This window comes from Sphaeramia orbicularis, chromosome 15 (assembly GCF_902148855.1).
Source record: "Sphaeramia orbicularis chromosome 15, fSphaOr1.1, whole genome shotgun sequence".
Lineage (NCBI taxonomy): Eukaryota > Metazoa > Chordata > Actinopteri > Kurtiformes > Apogonidae > Sphaeramia > Sphaeramia orbicularis.
In genome coordinates, this window is record NC_043971.1 from 13,969,708 (window position 1) to 13,996,073 (window position 26,366).

At 37.8% G+C, this 26,366-nt stretch overlaps 1 protein-coding gene across 1 annotated transcript in view; it reads left to right on the forward strand.

The window, feature by feature from the left end:
* rin2a (Ras and Rab interactor 2a) overlaps positions 1-26,366 on the forward strand; it is a 94,110-nt gene that overhangs the window by 45,989 nt on the left and 21,755 nt on the right. The window contains exons 5-7 of the mRNA XM_030156354.1: positions 706-817; positions 6,831-6,903; positions 12,239-12,330. Of these exons, the coding sequence (XP_030012214.1) occupies positions 706-817; positions 6,831-6,903; positions 12,239-12,330 (277 nt within the window). The remainder of the gene's footprint in view (positions 1-705; positions 818-6,830; positions 6,904-12,238; positions 12,331-26,366) is intronic.

Below are 26,366 nucleotides of genomic sequence, written 5' to 3' on the forward strand. Positions count from 1 at the left end.
AATATTCTGCCTGTTAATAAATGTTTTGTGCTTTTGTAGATCCACTTTGATCTGGAAATCGTAATGTACATTAGTAAATGATAAGCTGATGCATAATATTGCTAAAATTGCACTTTTTTTTTTTGAAGAAATTTGAGGTTGTTCATATTCACATTTTTTTTAAAGGGTAGTTTGTAGACGTAAACATTTTCATGTCATTTTACTTTTTTGACTCAAAAACATAGTGAAACATTTATTATTTATGTATTTATTTATTTATTTGCACATCACAAACAACAAGAAAAAATTTTATTTAAAAATTTGGAGTTGACTTTATTTTATAAGTTAGTAAGCACCCAACCCAACACACCCCAAATTTATCTTGAGTGGGCATATTTTTGACATCCCTGCTCTAGAGGGTTGTGGGCATGGTGGAGCCTGTCCAGCTACCATAAGGTGAAGGTGGGGTACAACCTAGATATCCCACTAAGTCGTCACAGGACTGACATATGAACAATCACTCACTCTCACATTCACACCTACGAGTGATTTTGAGTAACCAATTAACTTATTTAGTCTTAAGTCCTTGGACAGTGAGGAGAAGCCGGACAGAACCCACGCAGACATGGGGACAACATGGGATATACTGTAGATGCTTCTGTTCAAAAAATACTGGCTGATTCCACGTAAATGTCGTAATTGGTCGTTTCCTTTTGTCTTTTGCAGACCTTCGTGGTGAGGAAGTCGATCAGTCTGCAGAGAAAAGTCATCTCCCTCCGCATGGACAAAGACTCAGCTGTTCCCATCAAAGACTTCCCTGTGAAGGAGAGCCAGTACAGTAAGCATCTGCAGGCTGTTGCATCACAGTGTGTTTTCTTTGGAAACAAAAAGTCGCCGAGCAGGTTTCCTCATCCTGCGGCGACAGTGTTTGAGTGGTTTGATAGATATCTGATGTGCATATGTTTCCAAGTGTCGTCGTTTGCCGGAATCAGATGAACAAATGGATTGTTTTAGCGGGAAATATAACACTGGTGGTTTTTTGAGGCAGACCACGTGTAGGTCAGTATTTCCTCTTGTTTTTTTTACTTGTTTTAACAGTGAGTGAAGGGTTTTGTTGTACCTGTGCATATAGTCATTCATCGCTGCTCAAGGGCTTGAAGGTCACTCACATTCAGCTTTTATGTGCTGAAATTTCCCCAGACAGACAAATATTTGTGCAATATTATCCACAGTTAAGGGTGGAAAATGTAAATTCTTTGAAATTTTGCCCTGAGATGGAAAATTTTCACCTCGCTGACAGTTTTCTCATGAATTTTAGCCCACAGTAATGAATTATGACTCATCCTTGCTTGTGAAATCTAAGTCTTTTGTGTATTGTTTCACTGCATTATGAAAAATGTACCAGCTTTTCTGGAAATGGGGTTCCAGTTCATCCAGTATGCCTATCAAATGCCTGTCTATGCTGGGATTAATTCTTAGTCTTATTAAGAGTGTGACAAAATATCAATATGGCAAACTATCACGCTATTTCATCTTACAATGGATTATCGACATGCTCTCGCTGCGTATTGTTTTTTAAAAATTATTATAAAATATAACCGCTATAAACTTCTTTCATCGTTCTTCCTTAGTGAGTCGAGTCACCGTTTTAAATATCATCCAGGGGGCGCTCCTTGTGCAAGTGGCTGAAAATTGGGCCAAAGTCACAGAAGAAGAAAAAACAAACCAAGGTGCTAATATGGCAGACTCGAGCGGTGGAGTTTAACTGAAAGATGTACTGGCATCGTTTAAATCAAAAGTATGGACTCACTTTGGCTTTTATAGTGTGGATGGGACAAAGCTGGATAAGGACTTTGCAGTATGTACGAACTGTCTCACGAAAATACGATACACTGGCGGCACGACAAACATTCACACTGGAGAGACATTCGATGTTGTGTTTTCTGAATGAGTTTGAAATAGTGTCAGTGTTTGTCAGACACCTGAAAAAAAAGAAATCCTGCTTACAGTTCTGTTGCGCTAAAACGGTGTCATTTTTTTGCACTATTGCTGTTTGTACTCTGGTTAAATTATACTGCAAAATATAAACTGTGAAATTTTTTGGTTTGTTTTTGTTTCACCTTTGTAAACACACAGATATATCGTAGGTTAAGAACATTGATTGATTCATTCATTCATTATCTGAACCTGCTTTATCCTCACTAGGGTCATAGGAGTCGCTGGAGCCTATCCCAGCTACTTATGGGTGAAGGCGGGGTACACCCTGGACATGTCACCAGTTCGTTGCTTATTATACTGTATTAAAACAATAGACCTGCAGTCACTGTCATGTAAATACGTCAATCGTCTACAGCTTTATCCTTCTTCTCTACTACATCTCAAACATTGTGGATTTCTCTGTTACAGTTTTACTTTTGACAGAGTTCCTGCTGGGTCTTAAAGTCTTAATAGTCTTGAATTTGCAAATCTACATATAGTACCTTTTGAAAAAAGTCTTTAAAAGGTATTAAACTTGATATGGTAGGTCTTAAAGGGGTCGTATTTTGCTATACCCACTTTTATTAGTCCATGGTTCATTTATTTGTGTATTTGTAGACCCAAATAGTTCAAAAAGTTTGAATTTGAACCCTCTGGTTGCTGCAAAGCTGTCTTTATATCCATATTGGCAAAAATCGAGTGGATTTCTACAACCCGTTTCAATTCCTGCTTAATTTGTTACGTTTTATAACTAGTTACATGATGACATTTGCACATATAAGGTCAAGACTTCCGAGTTTCACTGTTGACATCTGCAGCTGATCATGATCTGAACTTATCTATGTTGACATGAATTTATTTCCTCCTCAGAAACAACATGTTGCATATTCTCCTTCAGGTTAAAATTGACTAATGAATAACCTCGAGTGCTGACAGACTCTGAAGTTCTGAAGTTACCCATCAATACTCTTAAAAAGCTACAGTAATGCTACAAACATCCAATGATTAAATGCTTTTCTAATAATAAAATATACACTTTTGAAGGGGTCATATTTTGCTAAACCCACTTTTATTAGTGTATTCGGGGACCCTAAGTAGTTCAAAAAGTTTGAATTTGAACCCTCCAGGTGCTGCAAAGCTGGAAGTGGATTTCTACAACCTGTTTTAATTTCTTCTTAATTTGTTGCATTTTATAACTAGTTTTGTCATGACTTTTGCACATGTAAGGTCAAGACTTCCGACGAACATTTCTCTGAGTACGCCATAATTGTTTATCAGCAGCAGCGGTTGTGGTAAAAACTGAAAATATGTCCAAACTTTGAGCCGATTACCTTAAATGTTTAGTTGTTGGTTGTATTTACAAACACAAGTGGCTGAACGGGACAGAGCAGCACAGTCAACAACCTGGAAGGGGTGGGGCATGAAGTAGCTCATTTGCATTTAAAGGGCCAGTGCTCAAAATGACCTTTCTGGTGTCATTACTCAGAAATAGGGTTGAAGATGGACCTGTGGAGTTGAATTAATGAAGAATTCAGACCCGAGCAGAGCATTTACAGTTTATGTAGGCCACAGGGAAATGTTTAAAATGCATAATTCCATTAAAAAAAAAGCAAAATATCACTCCTTTCAGTTATGTTGCCACAAACTATAAACCATGAACAGTATGGATTTCCACAATCAAGTGATGCAGTTTTAGTGATCCTCACACTCTACACAAACACACACAGCACGAATCACAAATTTTTGCCGGTCTGGCTGTGAAATAGGCTGTGTTACGGGTGTTAAATTCTGTTCTAAGTAGTCTAAAAAGTCTTAAATTTAACTCATAGAAACCTGTAGGAACCCTTTTTTCAGATTACAGTGAAAACCTTGGCTCTACTAATGTGTGAACTAATATTTGTGCTGTTTGTGAGTAGTTATGATTTGGTAAATGCATCGTCCCAAAGCTGAAAACAGGACTATTTTTCTGAGCTCATGAAAATTTGACTTTCAGCATTACATGGTTCCCACAGGATTGGAGCACTACAAATTACCTCATTCAGTACGATACATTACAGTAGATTAAACTACCCAGCAGTGTGTACAGTAGTTCCACTTTATCCTCAGTGAAAGAGACCTGTACTCAGGGTATTGCTTGTAAAGCTGCACAAGTAAATATCAGGTGAAAACATGCCAAATTTTTATAATCCACACCTTCATTCTGCAGCTGTTTCATCTTTCCTCCTTCCTTGCCTTTAGGGATATACTCCTTTTTGCTTCGTTCAGTTCGTAACTCACAGGAATGACATTGAAAGTATCTTGACATCAGCTGTAATAAAAGTGTCTGACCTCTCTAAATACACAGGAAAGGAGTTCCAATCCTGCCTTCAGTGTTTCCTTTAGCAGAGGAAACACTGGACCATCCTTTACCAAAGAACAGGACAGAATGACGACCCATAATTCACTGTAGCTCCAACATCAGACACTCCGACCGTTCACAGGACACACATTTTCAGTTCATGCCACAAGAGGAACTCTTGGTCTGAGAGTCTTAACTGAAAGCGACTCCTGGTTAAGTTTAGTGTCTCATTTACTGAACAAACTGATGATCAGTGTCTTCTTATGAATTGTCCAACAGAAAATTGTTGTTGCTGCATGTTACATAAACTTGTCCAGACAGGATTAGAGTGTGTAAGTACATTTCTGATATAATTTCAACATCAAATTGAGTAAGGGCATTGTCTGTTATTACATCGCGCCAGTGTAGAACACACTTCAAGTCTTAAAGAGTAGTTTTAGTTTAACTTTTATGCCTTTTTGCAGAATAAAACATGATATAATGCTGGTCTTATGTAAAGCAGCAGCAGGTTTGTTTCATAACAGTGTGTTACATACCTTTGAAAGTATTTAAAGAAGGAGGTGTTTTACAGTTCATGCCATGCACATGTTGGATAAGCAGAAAAAAGCAGTATTACCGGACTCTGATTTCACCCTGGGAACCTTCAGAAGAATTCAGGTCAATCTGATATCAGATTTGTTGTTTTCAGCAGGTTGATAGGTGTGTGTTTAGCTCTTCTTGCTCACCAATGATTTAAATGCAGAAAACATGTCTTTTGTGAAACATGCTAATGAAAGCAGTGAGCGTGAACAATAAAGATGGATGCGTCTGTGAAAAAAGATAATGAATCTGTCACTTTTATTGATTTTTATTTAAAGTGGGTGACTGTCGACCTCAAAGTCAAACCAATATACATTGATTTCAGCTTTGTGCTCTTCACTGTCAGAGCCCTTCACACCTTTGCCTTTCCGAGCTTGTTCAGTTTTACACACTCTTCCATACATTCCACTGCATCTGCACATTTGTCTACTCTTACTCTCATATAAAACTGCTTTATTTTTTATTTCTGTATGCTTGTGGGGCATGTAAAACATTCAGGGTGCTTGAAAATCTTAAAAAGTATGGAATTTTGATGTTTTCTCAGCTGTTCGCCTCACAGCAAGAAGGTCCTGGGTTCGATTCCTATACCAGTCAATGGGGGTGGGACCTTTCTGTGTTCTTTGTGTTCTCCCCGTGGGTTCTCTCTGGGTACTCCGGCTTCCTCCCACCATCCAAAGACATGCACTGAGAGGTTAATTGGTTAATCTAAATTGCCCATAGGTGTGAATGTGAGAGTGATTGTTTCTCTATATGTCAGCCCTGCGATGAACTAGTGACATGTCCAGGATGTACCCCACCTTCGCCCATAAGTAGCTGGGATAGGCTCCAGCTACCCTAGTGAGGATAAAGTGGGTTCAGATAATGAATGAATGAGTGAATGAAGTATGGAATTTTGAAACCGTGTTTTCCAGACCTTGAAAAGTGTGGAATTTTGGGTGAAAGTCTTAAGAAAGTACGGAAAAATTTTCTCTCATTGTCAAGTTTTAGAGTATGCTCAAAGTGACATAGATAAGAAATACATGAAGAACGCATCTAAAAACCGTGATACGATTTCGCAAACCAGTCGGTACTGGAATGATTCTAGTGAAAGTTATTTGTGTGATTTTCTTATGTTTTGAAAATGTTTCTGTCAGTAAAACATAATTTCCTGTGAACTATGCATTCATTCATTCATACATTTAAAATGAACTTTTCTACTATACATAACAGGGGCAACCAAAAAAGTAGGTACGCAAATATAAAAGTACATAAAGTCAAGGTCTTGGGAAAAAAATAGGAGTTTTGAAAAAGTCTGGAATTTTTAAAAAATGTTTTATAAAGAGTGAGCACCCTGACACTGGATTAATCAGGTTAAATGTTCTGTCTCAATGCCACTGCCTTCTGTCCATACATAAAACTCTGTATAAGGCTCTGGCACAACTTCACCTACTTCCAAGGTGCATGTAGAAACAGAAAAGCTGATGTAGGTCAAGAAATCCAGCAACTAATGGCCTTCATCGGGATCATCCGGATTAAATGTGTTGGTGTATGTTTAGAATGAAATAAAGTTCTTCTATATGACAAATACTGCAGAGTTCTTGACCCATCCCTAAAATTCAACCATATTCAAGGCAGTGCTTATTCTCAGTTCTCAGAAAATGTAAACACCTTTGCAACATATTCTATTTCGAAGCAGTAATTTGCATTCACATTTGTTTCTATCAATCCTATGAATAGTTATGACACTAATAATACTTGCTTTGTTCATCCTTAAGTGAATCTAAGTCCATTTAGAGATTATAACCACTTTGTTGTGTGCATTTGTCTGATGCATGGATAGAGACATGCTATTCCTGTTTCTGAGCAGATGAACACATAGTAATTTTAATCCGAATGATCAAACAAAGTATTCTTCTTCACTGCGTTTCGATTGTTGTGCTTTGATGTGTCCTGATTTTCCTCTTCTATTCTCCTGCAGCTTTCTCTTTGGAGGGATCAGGCCTGAGCTTTGCCGACCTTTTCCGTCTCGTGGCCTTTTGCTGCATCAGCAGGTGAGTTCATCAGTAGAAGTTACCACACACTGATCCCTGTGGACGCTGTCAAGAGCTGTAATACACTCAAAACACCGTAGACATATGATCAATGAATAATCACCTCTGTGATGACGTGCAGACTCACACACAGCGAGAAGTTGGTTGTCATGACATAAACAGTGATGGGAAATGTTTTAGAATTGGACTGTGTTGCAACTAAACTAAGATCATGAGACTATTATTAAATTCAGCTTGAATAACCTCCTGAGACCCAACGCCTCTGTAGGGGACCAAAGTTTCACAGCTTTACTTAAAAAATCCTGTCCACTGCAAAGGACCTTCCATGAATAAATAAAATAAAAAATAAATATTGTATCTGGAAAAACTGTTGCATTATGCTTTTTCCAATCAAGACAATCATTTAATGTAAAAAAGCCAAAACATTTACTTTCCTGGTTCTCAGGAGGATTAGATGATGTACGTGGTTCCATTTTGTTTTTGTCGGGATGAATAACATAATAATAAACGAATAAATAACATCATAAATATAGCATCTACCCATTTATGATCTTGAATCCTTTGTTCACACAGTGCTCTTCATAAACATGTTTTATTACTTTGTATTTCAGAGACAATTACAGTAATGTTTGTTTTAAGGAACTGTACCATCTATATGTGCAGATTAGAAGCTAATGTAACCCACATTTGCATGTGTGAACCTCCTCCAGACCACAGAGTGGACCAAATGGCTGATCATTACTCTGATCAAAAGAGGTTTGGTTCATTTACAGTGAAAACAAGTGGTGCCAGACACAACAAACCCGGCCCCTCGCACGTATTGTAGCTTATTTTGGCATCGATCCAGCTGAAGTCATCATGTCTATGCATGTGCTGATGTCAGCTTATCAATTGCCTCTATATATGTGCCAAGTCTGAAGTCAACTGAAACAAAATTTATGCTTTTATAGACATTTGAATTTTTGCCCATTATAAGTAAATGGGAGAAGATTTTAAAATTCCTAAAAAATTTGAACTTTGACCTAACGTTACCAAAATGTGATGAGATCTATTCTGGGTCACTGGCAATCTACAAACCAAATTTGGTATGAATTCAACTAATAGTTTTGCTGCTGGAGTGTTAAAACAACAAACAAACAAACCGAACCAAAAACAATACCCCTTGCCTCCCCTTTGGGGGTTGGGGTAATAATCAAACTACACATTGCCTGGCCCAAAATAAAAGAAAAAAAATGCCTTGCCGGATTCAAAACACATGGTGATGGATGTTAGATGATAAAATTTATAGCCTTTATTTAATCTCTGACACTATCGGACACATATTCTATCATGTCACAGTAAAGTATTAAAATCTTGCCCATAGCATCATATCTGAAATGAATTCCCAGCTGAGTTTGGTGACTCACTTTCACAACAACTTGAGGATCAGCATCTAATGATGAGTTTTCCAACAGAAAATTGGTGTTGCTACATGTTGGATAAACTCGCTCAGACATGTGTAGAGTCTGGAAATATTTCTGATGGACTTTTACCATCAGATTGTTAGCGCATTTCTGTTATTACATCATGCCAGTATAGAACACAGGTATATAGTCTTAATGTTAGAAATGTTATTTATTTTTTAGGTGAATAATTAGTTTCTTTTTTGTCTTAAAATTAGAGAGTAGTTTTAGTTGAACTTTTTTTCATTTTAGATTATGGAAGCAGTATAAAACTTGAAAGAATGTGTGATATGAGATCTATTTGACCTTTTTTTTATTAATAGTCCCATATTTTGCTAAGTTATTTTATTCTTCAACCCTTTAAACGCTTCAGAAAAGTATTTAGGGCCTAAACCACTCAGTGATTTGTAGACTAATAGCAGCACTACTGTCTAATCTGTCACTAACTGGAAACCTGTGTGTGGTTCTGAATGTGCTGCAGCTGTTTGATGGAAGGCCATCACCTTTAAACTAAAGGATAAGATAAATAAATGGAGAAAGTTAAAACTGAGCCAAATTCATAAAATATCTACGTCAGAAAAAGCTCAACAGTAAACGAATGAATGTCAACTACAGGAAGATGCAGCCCGTGTAGATAAAGACAGCAGGATGTATGAGTTTGTTCCCTAAAAACAATGTGAAACCAAAAATAACCAGACCAAACATATAACGTGAAAAAGAACACGAGCCTTGGTTTGGATTCCAGTTGTGAAAACGACACTGATACTTCTGTCTGTATCAGTCCTAGTGCAACACAAGTCAAAAAGGAAGTGTCAAGGCTGAAAAACAAAAACACTCCTCAAAGTATTCCACTTATATCCTTGAACTAAAAAAGGAAGACACTCTGTTTTAGATGGATGTGGGGTTAAAATAGAAGTGCGTGACTGTTGCGGAATTATTCTGTTTAACCCCTGATGCCAGAAAATAAAATGTTTCTTTGAATATTTCTGGAGTCTAGCCTTTAATACCTTCTCAACCAGGGGTGGGCGACACATGTGGTGCAGTGGATAGCCCTCGTGCCTCACAGCAAGAAGGTCCTGGATTTGATTCCAACACCAGTCGACGGGGGGTGGGACCTTTCTGTGTGGAGTTTACATGTTCTCCTTGTGTCTGCGTGGGTTCTCTCCGGGTACTCCAGCTTCCTCCCACAATCCAAAGACATGCACTGATAGGTTAATTGGTTAATCTAAATTGCCCATAGATGTGAATGTGAGAGTGATTGTTTGTCTCTATATGTCAGCCCTGTGATGAACTGGTGAAATGTCCAGGGTGTATCCCACCTTCACCCATAAGTAGCTGGGATAGGCTCCAAGCGACCCCCGTGACCCTATGCCCTGTTTCCACTGCGTGGTATCGGCTCGGCTCGACTCGACTCGGCTTGGCCTTTTTTGCGTTTCCATTCCGAAAAAGGACCTGGAATCTGGTACCCGGTACTACTTTTTTGATATCACCTCCACCGAGGTTCCAAGACTGGGGACCAGATACTAAAACCGTGATGTGTAAACACTGCAGACCATTGATTGGTCAGAGAGTTTCCTCTGTGACCCGCCGTTTTACAAAAAACAGATGTGGAAGTTTACAGTAAATACAGCGGTACATTAATTCACATGATAACAGCCCAAAAGTACACCATGGTCGGTCAAGGAGAGTCAGTCTTTGGTGGCCGACGTAAAAATTCAGACGAGACAACACGCAACGACTGAGTTTATCAGCAACTCTGAGCAGACGACACAGAAGTAACGTGCCGCATCCAGGTACTGTAAAGTCGGTAGTATCTTGTAATGGAAACGGTCTCCAGGAATACCGAGCCGAGCCGAGTTGATTCCATGTAGTGGAAACGCGGCACTAGTGAGGATAAAGCAGGTTCAGATAATGAATGAATAAACCGGGGGTATCAAACTCAGGTCCTTGAGGGCCAGTATCCTCCTGCATGTTGTAGATATTTCCCTCTTCCAGCCTCACCTGGAAGCCATTACATCATTATCTGGCTTCTGCAGAGCATGATGATGAGCTGATCAGTAATTGAACCAGGTGTGGCTGGAAGAAGGAAATATCTAAAACATGCAGGAATGGCCCTCAAGGATCGGAGTTTGACACCTGTTCTAAACCTTTCAATTCCTGCAAATACCCATATGTGGACAGTCCCAGGTAGTTATTACCTAAAGAAGAGTTAGTGACAAAGTGTTGAGTTATACCTGTAGTGGTAAAATAATAAATCTCACCTGATCACATAAAGATCTCACTGCTTATGTAACATAAGGTACATTGACTGTTCTCTTTATCTGTTCTGAAGAGTCACTGCAGTTATTGATCAGATTCCTCAAATAACTGATTTTTTTCTTCTGTATATAGATATAGATAGACTTTATTTCGAACATAAGTAGGTCAAAGACATTCCAGATTTAAAAGGACGCTCCAATATATGGAAATAAATCAACCAAAAAGAAAATAAATATCAAACAAATGTATAATAATTTCATTGCAGTTCTTTAATAATACTTAATGTCCAAAAAGGAGGAGGAAGAAGTTGAGCTTATATTGTCCAACCCCAATTTTACATGACTTGGCTAATAAGCAAATGTGTACAGTTCATAACAAAGAATAGGTTGGTTATTGAATTACAAAAAAAGAGAACAAATGATTACACACCATCAATAACTATTACTGTTGAACTCACATTCATTGTTACTTTATGTCTGGAAAATAAGGTTTCACACAGTAAAAAATGCAGTGTCAATATTTCAGAATCAAATTATTTTAACCTAGATAGAGTATTTATAGCTCTATGGAGAGTAAACCAGCTCTAACAGTAGAGTTAAAAGTCAGTGTAAAGTTCTGCACAGATGTAGTGTAAAATTCAACTCTACAGAGTGATGATTAGTGCCAGTCCGCCACATTGCATTGTGGGTACGGGACATTTTACTCATTGTGTTCTATTTTATGTGCAGGGGTTCAAGGGGGGTTTTGTGTTCATGTTTATTTAGGTTAATATGTCTGTTCTCTTACAATGTTTATTGGTTTTTTATGTTCATTTTTTAAATTAATGTGACACCATTTGTCAAACCTGTAGGCAGAACAATGCCTTATCTGATTGTCGCTGTGAAGCTATAATTGTATGACAAGTGGGGAGGACTTTGCTCTTTCAAAGGAAAAGTATGTCCTAGGGTGATTGAAACCCGTAGAACAAACTTACACACTCCATGGCCCCCCACCTTGGGGACCCCTGCAATTCTTCATTGTTTCAATATTAGCACTGGGTGCAAACTGAAGAAAATAACACTGCAGAGAAATAAAATATTATGACAATATAGAGTCATTTTTAAACTAAATCTGGGGTGAAAATAGCTCTATAAAGTGTAATCATATTACATAAATACAGTTAAATATTTTTATACATTTCATTGTTAATTTTGACATTGAATTGAGTAGAATTAACTCTGACACTGGCCATAGAGTCAATTTTAGTCTAATTGTGAGTGGGACCAAATGTTATCTGAAACAGAGTTAAATTCAACTCCCTAAGATGTAAATTGACACTCTGTTGTTACTGTGCAGATATGATGTGATGTGATGTGATATGCATGTTTCCATTAGTAGAATCGTTAGAAACTGTGTTAAATCTTAGAAAGCTCTGACCCTCAGGAGGCAAACAGCTGGCAAACTTCACCCTCCAGCTGCTCCAGTGGTTAAAACCAGCTCTGCAGCCAAATCCACACGCCCAGACTAAGCCGTGCATTTTTCCAACGCAATGACTCAGTGGTATTAGGAAAAGGACTTGAGTCCCTCCCTCTTTCACTGTTTTCTTTTTCTTCTTTCTTGCCCTAGTTTTACACCCTCTGTATTGTCTTTCTCAGGGATGTGTTACCCTTCACCCTGAAGCTTCCAGAGGCCGTCGCTTCAGCCAGGACCTCTGCGGACCTGGAGGAGATCGCTAAACTCGGAGCAGGTCAGTTTTGCAGAATAAATCTTTGGAACTAAAAGCAAATGTAGATCAGTAGACTACTAGCAAACTGTAGGGGACATATGACAATGAGGTCAAGGAATCCAACCAGATACAGCACAGTTTAAAAGGAACAATTATGGGTTGTTTTCATATGCAACAAGTATAAATGAATGCATGTTTCCATCCATCACAGTTTTGTGAACAGTTAGAGCTGGTTCATCATCATTATGGCAAACTCTAGGGTGGACATGAAGATGAGTTTTAGGAATCAAACCACATACAGCAGTTAAAAATCATGTTTCTACAAGGTTTTTTGCATGTTTTGCACAGTTTTGTGAACATTTGGAGCTGGTTCATCATCGTTATGGTTTAAAACTTTGCTTGTTAGATGTTATGTTTCATACAATAACTACCTGAGCTTCTGAGTGGTGAGTGAATAGATGTAAAAAAATTTTAGACAACAGAACTGAGGTCAGTAGAAGTATTTATAACTCCACCCTAGTTTGACAAAGCCTTTGTCTAATATTTGTTTCTGCAGTTCATTGTTTAGGTTTCACTTGTTGCATCAACAGCGGGCACCATGTAATTACTCATGCGTGACAGTTTCATGCAACTAAACTGATTGATAGACTTTTTCCTCACCCTGATTTCCTTCCTTCCACATCTGTTGTGTGTAAAAAATGGAGTAAATTTTTTCCCTCCCGGGGCGTCACACTCATAAAGCCCATTTCAACCACATTCCCCTCCTTCACCAAGGATTAACTGGCATGCCAGCACTAAATGACTCACCCCCAGGGACAAAAGCCTCTTCCAGAACCTGATCAGTGCTGCTCAGCTGGGCATGCAGTCAGAGGAGAGCGTGGTGGCTCTGGAGCTTTTCCTCCTCCAGCTGTGCAAAGATTTGGTTTTGTTAATAAACCTGTGTAGATTAGAGGCACATTCCCACCAGTATTATCAGACTAGTAGACTTAAACTTTTACAGAGTTCATATAATCTGCAGGAGGTCGATGCATGCTGACCTTTCTGTAGCATATTTAATACTTACAGTCAGAAAACATTCCACAGTCCATTATTTTATGTAATTATAATGAAAAGAGCATCCTTTAAACACACTGGCTGTTGTTAATTTCGTGCACACACGACAATAAACACAATGAAATACAAAAAAAAAGTCCCCCAAATACATTTTTTTACCATTGTTGATTAATTACTTTGACCTCATTTTAACCATCTTTCAGTGTCTAATCTAATTGTTTAGTTTGAAGTCTTGGTGCTGTAAAACTCACGTCTATGAAGAAACAGTCAACTGCAGAGCCTGTATTCTCTTTTACTGTAACGTCTGTCCTTACTGAGGCCCCAGTTAGGGTTTAGAAGGGGGTAATTCCTTCCTTTAAGTAACTTGCAGTTCTTAGTGCACTTTTTCACAGTCACTTTTTACCTGTAATAGATTGTGATTTTAAGTGTCTTAACCCTTTCATGTATACTGCTCACTCCAGTGGACAGCTATGCTACAGCTGTTCTATTGTATATTCATGGATTTTGTTGTTCTTTTCTTTTTTTTTTTTTTTTTTTTTTTAACACATATCTGTATTAAAATTTTAAGACACTCCATATCTTTTCTGACATGAATTGGTATCATTATGTAGATCTCTCCTGAGCATAAACCCCCAGAATCACAAGCCCTCCTCATAGTTTTCACACAGTTTATCAGTGAATACATGTTCGTGCGTCAAAAATTAAACGTGTGGTGTCCAGCTGAGTGGACATTTTTGCAACTTCATGAAAAATAGGTTCATAAGTTTTTTTTTTGTTTTTTTTTTAAATTATCATTTTTTTTTTTTAATGATTTTTTTTTTTTTTTTTTTAATGAATTTTTCAGAAGAAAAATTCCCATCACATTTTTTTTCATGCCTAAAGAGGAATGAAAACTCTCAGGAAAAATTTTTTGATTAAGGTTCTCATAATTCATGCATGAAAGGGTTAAATACCGTTTCAGTTCCTTGTCTATTTACACCAGTGCATTGTTTCACTTCATGCTCAGGTGTGTATTGACATAAATTTTAGTTTATTCACTTCCCCCTAAACTGTGCTGACAAACCAAATATGTTGATTAAAGACATGAAGCACCTCATAAAACTCTTATTTTACACCAGAGTAACCAATACAGACTTGATTTGGCGAATTCAATGGGATCTAATGTGGGTTCAATAACACATTTCAATCAACTAGCACCAAACTTTACTTTTTCCTGCTTTATTTTACAACTTCATCCACTTCCTCTGCTCTTTATCATCACATGTAAAGTGGTAGAATGATGACAAGATGTGTTTTATGGACTCAGGGACACGTGGTCAATCTCTATTTTAGGTCCATCAGCTTTCTGCAACTCCAGATTGTTGCTCGTATTAGTATAGACCTGTTTTTTTTTTTTTCTTAATGGTTTGCAGCTGCGTATGTGCTGTTATGGAACACAAACGGACACAAATCTATAATTTGGATCAAACAGAGGAGTCTTGGTTTCTCAGTTTCTAGGGTTTGGTATCTTCTCAAGACGTTAAAGAGAAGAAAGCAGAAAATGATTCATGTAATGTAGTGAAAAAGTGTGTATTAAATATAGGGATGCACCAATATACCAGCCAATGTCGATATTGTCGTAAAAGATGTCATTTTACAGTTAGTGGTGGTGGATATTTATCTGTTGTATTGATGTTTTTAGTAAAGTTTTTTTCTTAAATGTGTATGATGGGATTTGTGCTCATTAAAATTGTCAAGTTAATGTGTTTTTTTTTTTTATATATAATGAAGTTAAGCATGAGCTATTAAATAATCAGCATTGGTATCAGTCAGAGTTTTACAATCTGTTCTTCCCTAATTAAACCATAAGATAAGATAAGGTAAGATAAGATAAGATAAGATAGACTTTATTGATCCCACCATGGGGAAATTTCTCAGTTGACAGCCAAAGATACACAATTAATGTGCAGGAAAGACAGGAAACAGAAAATATACACTTGTGAAACATAAAATAAATATAGAAAAAGGGTCTGTATACGTTTAGATTTAAATTTACATATTATATAGCCTACATATTTACAATTTGAATACATCTATGGAACTGACTAAATTTCTTAGATTCTATTATATTCTAAGCAAACATTACTATGAGTTAGGACTTTTAATAACGCTTCTCACTTAACTTTTTACTAAGTTTAGCTCAGGTTAAGGGAGTGGATGATCCCCTTCCTCACTACTTCCCTTTTCATAACCTCAGTGACGTATGCGTCCATTCAGACCCTGACATAGTGACTCATACCTCAGCTCACATGTTCGTTTCAGTGTCGATCGGTCTCGAACAGCTCAGAATGACACAGAGCTTTAACATCTGAACGCCGATGAGCTCTGGAGTTACATTGTCTGTTGTGTCTCTCACTGTCCCTCTCTGTCTTAAGTCTTAAAAAGGCTCATGTTGGAGACAGTAGTGGCTTTTGTCTGTGAATGAGACTGAATGAGCGGTTTATTTAAAGGTTCCTCTGACGTACATGCTGATATTACCTGTTCTCAGATTCTCCTCACCTGTAATGACAGTCTGGTCAGACCCCGCCCCCTCACAATACAGGACTGTTGAAACCAGGTTACGTCACACACTCACCAGCAAAATAATTACAGTTATTTTCTCTCATTTGAAACGTGAGATGCTGCACAATGAAAAAACAAAGTGCCTAAAGAATCTGAAAGACGAAATAGTCAGGAAATGCAGTTAACACTCCAGAAGTGGAGGTCCGATTTTTATTGTCACCTTTAATATCTGTCAAAAGTAGTGTGTTAGCTAATGTTAGCCTCATTAGCTTATTGATATTGGAATATTTGCCGTTGCGTGCTGTCACTGGTGCTGTCTCTCTAAAGGTCAAGGGTCGAGGTCAAGTTTATTTATATATTCAACTCAACTGTGTTTATAAAACACTGTAAAAACAACACAGCTGGTCAAAGTGCTGCACCTCATATATCACATTTAAAACAATCTGTACAAATCTGTAGATGAAAATACAAAATATGCTAAAACTAGCAAAAATAAGAATGAAGAAAGCTGATTTAAAAACATGCACAATAATAGGATAAATAGCATCTAAAACACAACCAGAAGATAAAACAAACAAAAGGCATACACTTGTATTAGAAGCCAATGCCTCTTTAAAAGAGATTTAAAATGCTTAATGGACTGTGCACCTGTGATTTATTGGGGTAGTGTTCCAGAGCCTTGGATCTGCCACAGAAACGGCTCTGTCTAGTCTTTAGTTGGGTTTTGGTACATCTAAAATCAGGTGATTTCAGATTGTGTTTCTCTCATTGGTCGTTGTGGTTCTGTTTAGAATATACTGACATAATCATAAAGATTTACTGTCCTAGATATAAAACATGTTATTAAAATTACACTGGTTTACAAGGAAGACATCTCCAGAATAAAAGTAGTGAAACTTTACCAACTTTCTGTCTCTATTAAAGAAAAAATAAGGCACAAATGCTGGTTGGCTATAGTTTCCAAGATGCAGTCATGGATCAAAATGTGAAATTCTGACAATTAATGACAGAATGGATTTGAATCAAAAGGAATGTTGGTCTCAGAGCTATCAGATCTACTGCACATTACAATACATTAACGTTACAGGTTCTTTCTAGTGGAAGATTTAACCTCCTAAGACCCAGGAAATGTCAGCAAAGTACAAGCTTTTTTTGTTTTTTATTAAAGAAGTGCCTATGCTGGAAACATCATAATGCAACAGTTTTTTCTGATGCAGTTTTTACATTTTTCATGGAATGTCCTTTGTGATGGACAATTTTCTTTTCTTTTTTTTTGTATAAAGCTGTAAAACTCTTGTCCACAAATGTGTACAGAAAACCCATAGCTGGGTCTTAGGAGGTTAAGGATGAGACCTTATTTTCAGACATAGATTGGCTACCACAGAGCCCAGTCCTGAGAACCCCATTGAGATTCTTCAGGATGTGATGGATAAGACTTTACACAGTGGTCCGACTTCATCGTCAATGCAAGACCTGTGTGGAAAAATTCTCGCACATCTCAATGCTACAGTGAATCCATCCTGTAATCAAAGCTAAAGGCATTCCAGTAAGAACCGTAAGGGAGACTTTTTGTTTGGGCCCTGGCTGTGTATTAGGTTTGAGTTAATCTGGTTCAAGTCGTCATTAACTCTGAAAGTAACCTCTGATTTCTTCTGGCTACTGGCAGACCTCCAGTAGCCTGTGGAAATGATGAAAACAATACTCTTGTTTCCATCAGAAGCACTAACATTCAAGTTACAAATGTCAGAAATACTTGCCAAGTCTATTTTTAATCGACACCACATCAAGCAAAACATATAAGATGTGCAGGGAATCGGATACACAAAGGGTACAGAAGAACCAGTCAGTTGTTACAATAAAACTCCCTTATGCAGACTCCTGATGGTATAAAATTACCCTATTAAAATAAATAATGACCATAATGCCAAAACATAGATACTAAACTATTATGAAGATAAAGATATTTTTAATAATTTAAGTGCAACAACAAAAACTTGACCTCTGTTGTTGATAACTGTACTTAATGGTGTTGACTTTGTGTGTAGCCTTTTAGATTGTCACTATTAATAATACAGCTGGTCAGAAAAAAAATATTTTACTGAATAATCATCATTTTTAAAGCAAAAATACCATACCAAAATCGAGGCGAGCTTAAATAAATAACTATACAGATTCGTCTCCTGCCTTTCATGACTTGAGCACTGGCATTTGGTTCCGCCTCTTACACCTTTCCGCCAAAACAATCACGCCCCCACCATGGCGGACACAATACAAGCCGAAGAGTTGGTAGCTAGAAAAGGGACTCATGTTACGTCGATTATATGGAAATGGTTCGGATTTGACAAGACCGACGCAGAGCAAACTACAGTCGTGTGCAAGGTTTGCAGAAGTAAGGTGAAAACGAAGAGTAGCAGCACAACTAACCTCTTTCAGCACCTCCGGCAGAGACACCCTAAAGAATGGGAAGAGTGCTCGCAGCTGCGGGAGTGCGGCGTAGCTAGCACTAGCCATGGCAAACACGCCGCAAAGAAACAACAGACTTTAGCCGCATCATTTTCTTGTGCCGTGCCATATGATAAGTCAGGGGCACGATGGATTAAAATCGATTAAAATCGTAATCGTCCAAGATGACCAAAAAAATCAAGATTTTATTTTTTGGCCATATCGCCCAGCCCTACTTCATAATATTTTTTCCATCCATAGTTGCATTCATTTTTGATTATTGATAATGCAGAATCGGACCGCTGCATCAAGTCTTCATCACATCCCAAATTATGCCACGTTTCCACTATGTGGAACTGGCTTGACTCAGCTTGGCTCGACTTGGATTCCAGGTACTATTCCTGGAGACCGTTTCCATTACAGGATACTACCGACTTTAGAGTACCTGGATGTCATAGTGATGCAGCGTGTTACTTCCGTGTCGTCTGCTCAGAGAGTTCCTGATAAGCTCGTACATTGCGTGTTGTCTCATCAAGCTCATATTGAATTTTTACATCTGAATCTCCTCGACCGACCATGGTGTAGTTTTGCGGGCTGCCATCATGTGGATTAACCTACTGCTATATTTACTGTCAACTTCCGCATCTGTTTTTTGTAAAACGGTGGGTCACACAGACAACTCTGACCAATTAGTGGTCTGTTGTGTTTACACGTAACGTTTTAGTATCTGTTCCCAGTCTTGGAACCTTGGTGTAGGTGATACCAAAAAGCTAGTACCAGATTCCAGGTCCTTTTTCGTAATGGAAAAGCAAAAAGGCCGAGTCGAGTCGAGTCAAGCCGGTACCACGCAGTGGAAATGCAGCAATAGAGTCGGGAGTTTATGGAGGCTAATCCATGTGTGAAAATGATGTCACATTCTCTGTGAACCACTCTTTCAAAACCCTGATGATCCTGATCAATCCTGGCATTGTCCAATCTTTTTGATATTAGAGACATGAGAGGACACTTACTGTATCAGTTAGTTAAATAACCTGTTACAGCTAAAATATTGTTAACCACTGCAGTACTTACCCATGGAAGGATCTGAACTATTTGCTTAGTTAAATCCAGTGAATGTCTCCTGTATTCAAACCCAAAGGTGGTGCAGTGAAATATTGCACGTGCGACTTTGTTTTTGGCCGGGCACTGTATTATACTGTTTACTTTTAAAATGCCACTTGTTTCCTGTTACCAGCATATCTTGGTCTGGGTATACCCCATCATGAGTTCCACCCAGGATTTCCTCATTTTATCCTCATCAGTAATCACTTTTGACCAGGTACAGTGATTGCATACTGAGTCACAGCTGTACTTAATCTCTCAAGAATAAATCATGTCACAGTCATTTCAGGAAGAGTTAAAAATATTTTATTCCAACTTCATTGGCAACAGTGTAAATTCACCATTTTAAGCAACTTACTGTAATAGTTACTAATTTATAAATCCCAGTTTTATTCAGATTTATCCAGCTATTCAAGTCTGACAAATAAGCAGAAATGAAATTCAATCCAGTTCAATTCAACTTTATTTATAAAGTGCATTTCATGCACAAGGCAGACTCAGTGTGCTTCGTAACAGGTATATAACATAAAAAACTAGAAGCACTCGGAGAGCGCAGACCTCCGCCAAGGCTGATCAGTGCCCCCCCCCCCCCCCATGGGCCCCCCCACCCCCGATCACCACCAAAATTTAATCATTTCTTCCTTATCCCATTTCCAACAAACCCTGAAAATTTCATCCAAATCTGTCCATAACTTTTTGAGTTATGTTGCACACTAACGGACAGACAAACAAACAAACGAACAGACAGACAAACAAACAAACAAACGAACAGACAGACAAACAAACAGACAAACAAACAAACCCTGGCAAAAACATAACCTCCTTGGCGGAAGTAACAATCACGAAAAAGAGACTGCAAGTGCAAGTAAACAACCATATGTACACACACTTAAAGTGGCACATGCGCACATACCCACACAACCACACATGCACACACACACAACTCAACAGAACACTGTATATATGAAATAATAGCAATAAGAATGTATAAGTGATAATGAACGAGTGGTTTGTTGTCAACTGAGACAGTTATCAGTTGATTCTATGAGGAACAGAGAACCAACATATAGAAATGAGAACCAGAGCTCTGTATGTGGCTTATTTCATTGTGTATGAACTGAAACTACCTGATACTGACTTAGTCTTAAGCTTGATATTCCCCTGTATCACACATATAAAAGTGATAGGTCCGACAGCTTTAGAGAAGGTACAACTTCTCTTTCTCTGACAGATGAGATAATGTTTGGCCCTTTTATGATTCAATCGACGTAAGTATTGGAGCTTGCAGACTCTCGTCGGCGTGTCATTGGGGACCTTTTTACTTTGAATATTACAGAAGCTCAGTCAATAATTAAACATGGGCTGAAATATTCCCAGCTGTGTTTGACTTCACGGGCTGAGGTAAACTCGCATGTATTTTTGGCTCAGATTCAGCGGTCGACAATCCTCCACCGACCATCCTTGACTTTGCCCTGACTTTTCCAGTACTTGGATCGACTGCGTTAAACCACATTCCTCTGCAGGTGTGCAAAGTGTTGTAGGTGTGATGTGATGGGAAAGTGACTATAAAAGTGCAGAATGTGTGATAATAACTAGTTGCGCTTTTTACATTCTGAGAATTGTTCTGAACAAGACAATAAATCTGGAAAATCCCAAAGCACTGAGGTGGTGGAGACTGCACAACAGATCTCAACACTGATTACTGTCAACACTTTGTTAATTTTACTGTGAAAGTATTGTTAAATTTCAGCACTTAACAGAGTGATATTTTGCTTTTTTAAATGGAATTTTGCATTTTAAAACATTCCCCTGTGGTCTACATAAACTGTAGATGCTATGCTTGGGTCTGAATTCTTCATTAATTCAACTCCACAGGTCCGTCTTCAACCCTATTGCTGAGTAATGACACCAGAAAGGTTGTTTTGAGCACTTGCTCTTTAAATGCACATGAGCCACTTCAGGCCCCGCCCCCTCCAGGTTGTTGACCATGCTTTCTGTCCCGTTCAGCCACTTGTGTTCGTTAATACAACCAACAACTGAACATTTTAGGTAATCAGCTCGAAGTTTGGACATATTTCCAGTTTTTACTACAACCACTGCTGCTGACAAACAGTTATTGCGTACTCGGACAAAGTCTTGACCTTATATGTGCAAATGTCGTGACGTAACTAGTTATAAAACGGAACAAATTAAGCAGGAATTAAAACAGTTGTAGAAATCCACTCGATTTTTGCCGGAATGAATATAAAGATAGCTTTGCAGCACCTGGAGGGTTCAAATTCAAACTTTTTGAATTATTAGGGTCTAAATACACAAATAAATGTACCAAAGATTAATAAAAGTGGGTTTAGCAAAATATGACCTCTTTAAATCCATTTCTGTACATTAGTCTGATCAGCAGATGTTAAGTGATGCAACTTCATATAAGACAACCACTCAGACGCAGGGTTACATACTACCAAATGAAAACACAACAAAAACAAAGCTTGCAACAATGAGCAATTATTGCTTTATTTCACTGCAAACAAACACCATTGCCATTTTTTTTTTCTTCTTTTTAAATATTAGGATAAAATGTGTTGTTTTAGTTGCACTATGGACATCTGCAGCTGAGCATGATCTGAACTTAACTATGTTGGCATGAGTCTGTTTCCTCCTCAGAAACAACAACATGTTGCACTATCTCCTTCAGGTTAAAATGGACTAATGAATAACCTTGAATGCTGACAGACTCCAAAACTATCCATTGACACACTTAAAAAGCCACAGTCATGCTACAAACATTCCATGATTAAATGCTTTTCTTATTATACAATTATACACTTTTAAAGTGATTTTTAGTGGAAAAGAAAAGAGCTTACAACACAGCCACCATTTTCACACCATTTGATTGGACGGTCAAAGAGCGCACTCAGTTAGCAAACCATATCCTTAGTGACTTGCATAAGAAATAAAATATATTGCTCAAGATTTAATTGCTGTTTTCCCAACACATAATGGCTGACAGGAGAAGAAATGGATTTGGTTGCAGACATATTTAAGATAGGCAGTAATTTCAGTGAATTAACACTTTTGGAGCATTTGTGTGTTTTTGTCATTTAATTCAGTAAATATTGATGATTGGACTCGAAATGATGCACAGTACGTGGTGTAGCTGTGTGAAGAATAAGGCGATGAAACTTTATTGATCCCACAATGGAGAAATTCACTGATTAAAGCAGCAACAAGATAATGTCCATGCAACATAAAGAGAGTGCAAAAAACAAACAGTGCAATAATAATAATAAAAACTTTATAGGCTGTATACATATTTATGTAAAAGGAGACCTGCTAAGTTGTGTTCATTAGGTTTCTTGCTCTAGTATTGACATTCAATCTCTTTATGTGAGATATCAATACTGTCTGTGATGCAGCGCCCAGATATTTTGCTTTTTTTGTCTGTCTGTTAGCAAGATAACTCAAAAAGTTATGGACGGATTTTCATGAAATTTTTATGAAATGTTGATACTAGCACACAATACAAATGATTAAATTTTGGTGGTGATGGGGGGTGTGTGTGTTTGTCTGTTATCGAGATAACTCAAAAAGTTATGGATGGATTTTGATGAAATTTTCAGGAAATGTTGATACTAGCACATGATACAAATGATTAAATTTTGGTGGTGATCGGGTGGGGGGGGTGGGAGGGGCTGATCTGCCTTGGTGGAGGTCTGTGTTCTCCAAGTGCTTTTCTAGTTTTGTATAATATATTAAAAGGTGGATTAAGTCAGGTAGAACCCCACTGAAGGCCTAGGTGTGAAATATACGGACCAACTGCAATTTAGTAATTATTAGTGTTGTAATGCTCAAGAGTGGTCTTGGTCTAGAGACTGCTTTTGTAACATCTTGATCTCTTCTCGATCTTGGATGCATTTTTACTCGGTCTTGTCTCTGTCTCAGATTGTTCCGACTCAGGATTTTAAGATGAGACCGGTCGAGACCACCCCTGTTAAGTTATTTGCTCACGCCACTGATTAGGGTAGAAAGGGATCTATTTCAAATTTGTTTCCCATGGTTTCACCAGCGACGACTACATACAGACACACCACATGCGTGACAACACTCCCCCCACCACCACCACCTCCCTCACGCATGTGGTGAGAGTGAAGGAAGACCAACCAGGTGTTTACATGTCAGGCAGCAGTGATATATTCAGGGGTTTGTTTTGGATGGTGAAGGTGTTTGAATGTTTTGTCATTGCATGTTATTCAGGCTTGGTATGTTCCCATCATTTTAATGCTGTAGTTCTGTGAATGAAACAGCTGCTGTTCGGTTGATGGATGCAGGATTTTTGACACAGAAAAATAAACTAAGAATTGAGATTATCTGCACTGTGGTGCTTTGAAAAAAGTGTAGAGACTGGTTGTCATCATTACTGTTTCTGTAAATCGATCTTAAATCTCTTTTTCATTGTGTGTACGGTCTTGGTCTTGTCTTGACCCTTAAAAGTCTTGGTCTCGGATGGTGCGGTCTTGACTATAACACCAGTAATTATAAAAAGAAACTACAGAGAGAGGAATAAGGACAGTATCAATTTTTAAATCCAGGGAGAATTACTAAAGAAAATTCATATTTGGAGATATTTCAATCACATCATTTCAATTGATGTATGATTTAACGTATAAACAATGTTCCCAGATACAACACATTCTTTATCCTCTGCTGTCAAAACAGCCCTCATGGAAACAGTGAGACTTCTTTTTAGTTTGAAGTGTTTGTATGAGGGGATTTTGCGTATTAATATTTACTAAGCAAATGAATTCTATTTAAATAAACAGCATCAGAACTGGTAAAGTGACGACATGTAGCAGAGAAGACAGAGATAACAATAGAAGAGCTCGTAAAAACATGAAAGAAGTGGGAGGGAAATGGGGGAAAAACACAGACTACACCAGTTCAACCGAAAGGGAGGGAGGGAGGGGGGCGGGAGTAGTGTGTTCGCAGCCCGCCCACTCACACATCACCACAAGTGAGTCACAACATACGAGCGCGAGTGAGCAGAAGAAACCAGTTGAGTTTCAGCCTGTGGAGAAACAGCAGCAAGTCCAAAGTTTTCTGCAACACCACAGGGAAACGTAGAGGGAAGTTAGCCTGAGATCAGCAGCTGTGGGAGTGAGTATCGCTGTTATTCTACTCTGGTTCCCACTTTGTGTTGGTGTGAAGGAGCTGCTCTGTGTCTGCTGTTGTGTGGTCACTCGGTTTATCTCTGTCTGGTACGACTCTTGGACTCGCAAAGTCCAACACATGGTTGTGTTAGTGTTGTTTGGATCTATTTTCCTCTGTGTCATTGACTGGGAAAAGTGAATGGCATAGATTTAGCACTGAGCAGGTGGTTGGTGTTGGATGGTTTAGTTTAATAAGAACTTATTTTATAGAACCTTTAAGGAATTTAAATAAGTAACCGGACTGTTTAGGTTATCATTCAGTTTATTTTTTTTGTTTGTTTAAAGACTACACATTTGCATTTCTCAGTGACTGTATCAAGACTGTACACTGTACAAAAGTGTATTGATTTTATCACAAGTGAAAAGTATTTTTTGTTGGATGTGTGCTTTTAGCTTTTAGTTTTCTGGCAAATTTTTCCTTCTTTCCTATATTATAACACAAAAAAATGTGCGTTTTACTCCTTACATTTCCACAACATGATCCCTCGTTTAGTTTCAGTGGATTTGAGTGGAATTATCCATTATTTGTGACTTTCAACATCTAGAGAAAATGATCCTTTGTTATATTCATCAGTGAATATCATGCACAAACATATATACAACAAAACAATATGAAGCAGAGACTGGATTAATAAAATACTCTAAATAAAAAACTATTAAATTATCTAAAGCAATGCAACGAAACAGAAACACACCTGTAGGCTATGTTTTTGTGATGTGCTACTTATTTTGTTCATTACTTCTGTCAAAGTGGATGTGTTTTTACCAGTGTTTGTCTGTTTGTGTCAGTCCATCATCCACAAATTTGGACAAAACATCTTCTTTCATACGTGCAAGTACCACAGTGGACATTATAATTCACAAGTCAAGCTCCAGAAAAATTAACATTACACCTTTTTGTTAACAAAAGGAGAATTTTTAAAGCAATAATGTTAAATTCAGTCCTGTCACCTTTATTTTTTTTAATACTGACGTAGTGACTTCAAGTGAAACAATGCAAACATGTTAATTCTTGCAAAATCGTGTTCGTTTCAGGGCAGAGCTGCAACAATGAGTCAGTTGTGAGCTATTAAATGCAATGACAGCTATTTTTTTTTTTCACAAAGAAAAACTCTGATCCCGGCCTTAGATAAACTAAACAAGCTATTACAGAAGCCATTTTAGGCTTTTGGGAAACTGATTGACGGGGATTTTCTTTGTTTCCTGACACTTAATTGACAGTTAATGAAGAAAATATTCAACAGATTAATCAACAATGGAAATAATTGTTGGGTGCACATTATATTATTTAATCATTGAAATCGCTGCAAACTTTGCAGTGATACCAGTGGTGTATTCTAGGTCAAAGTCATTGTAATAGTTTACTAACAGCTTAGATCTGACTCACTGTTAAAGCTTCATCTGGTAGGAGTGTTCTTCACATGCCCTTATGGACTATAATTTTATAACTCTAGATAATGACTATAATTATCAGCTCATAAATACATACAAAACCCAAAGATGCAACAGTGCAGTGTGTGTGGATCTACTGCACTGTGCACTGTTACAGAATCTGTCCTCAGTATTTACACTTAAATGAATGTTTTAGTTGGTTTTGTTGTTTAGAGCTGGATTTACATGGGTCCATAACAAAAGCCTCATCAGGCCATAAAACAACTGACTAGAGACTATTTAAACAACTATTGGTTCCACTACTAATGTTGGAACTGGAGAAAT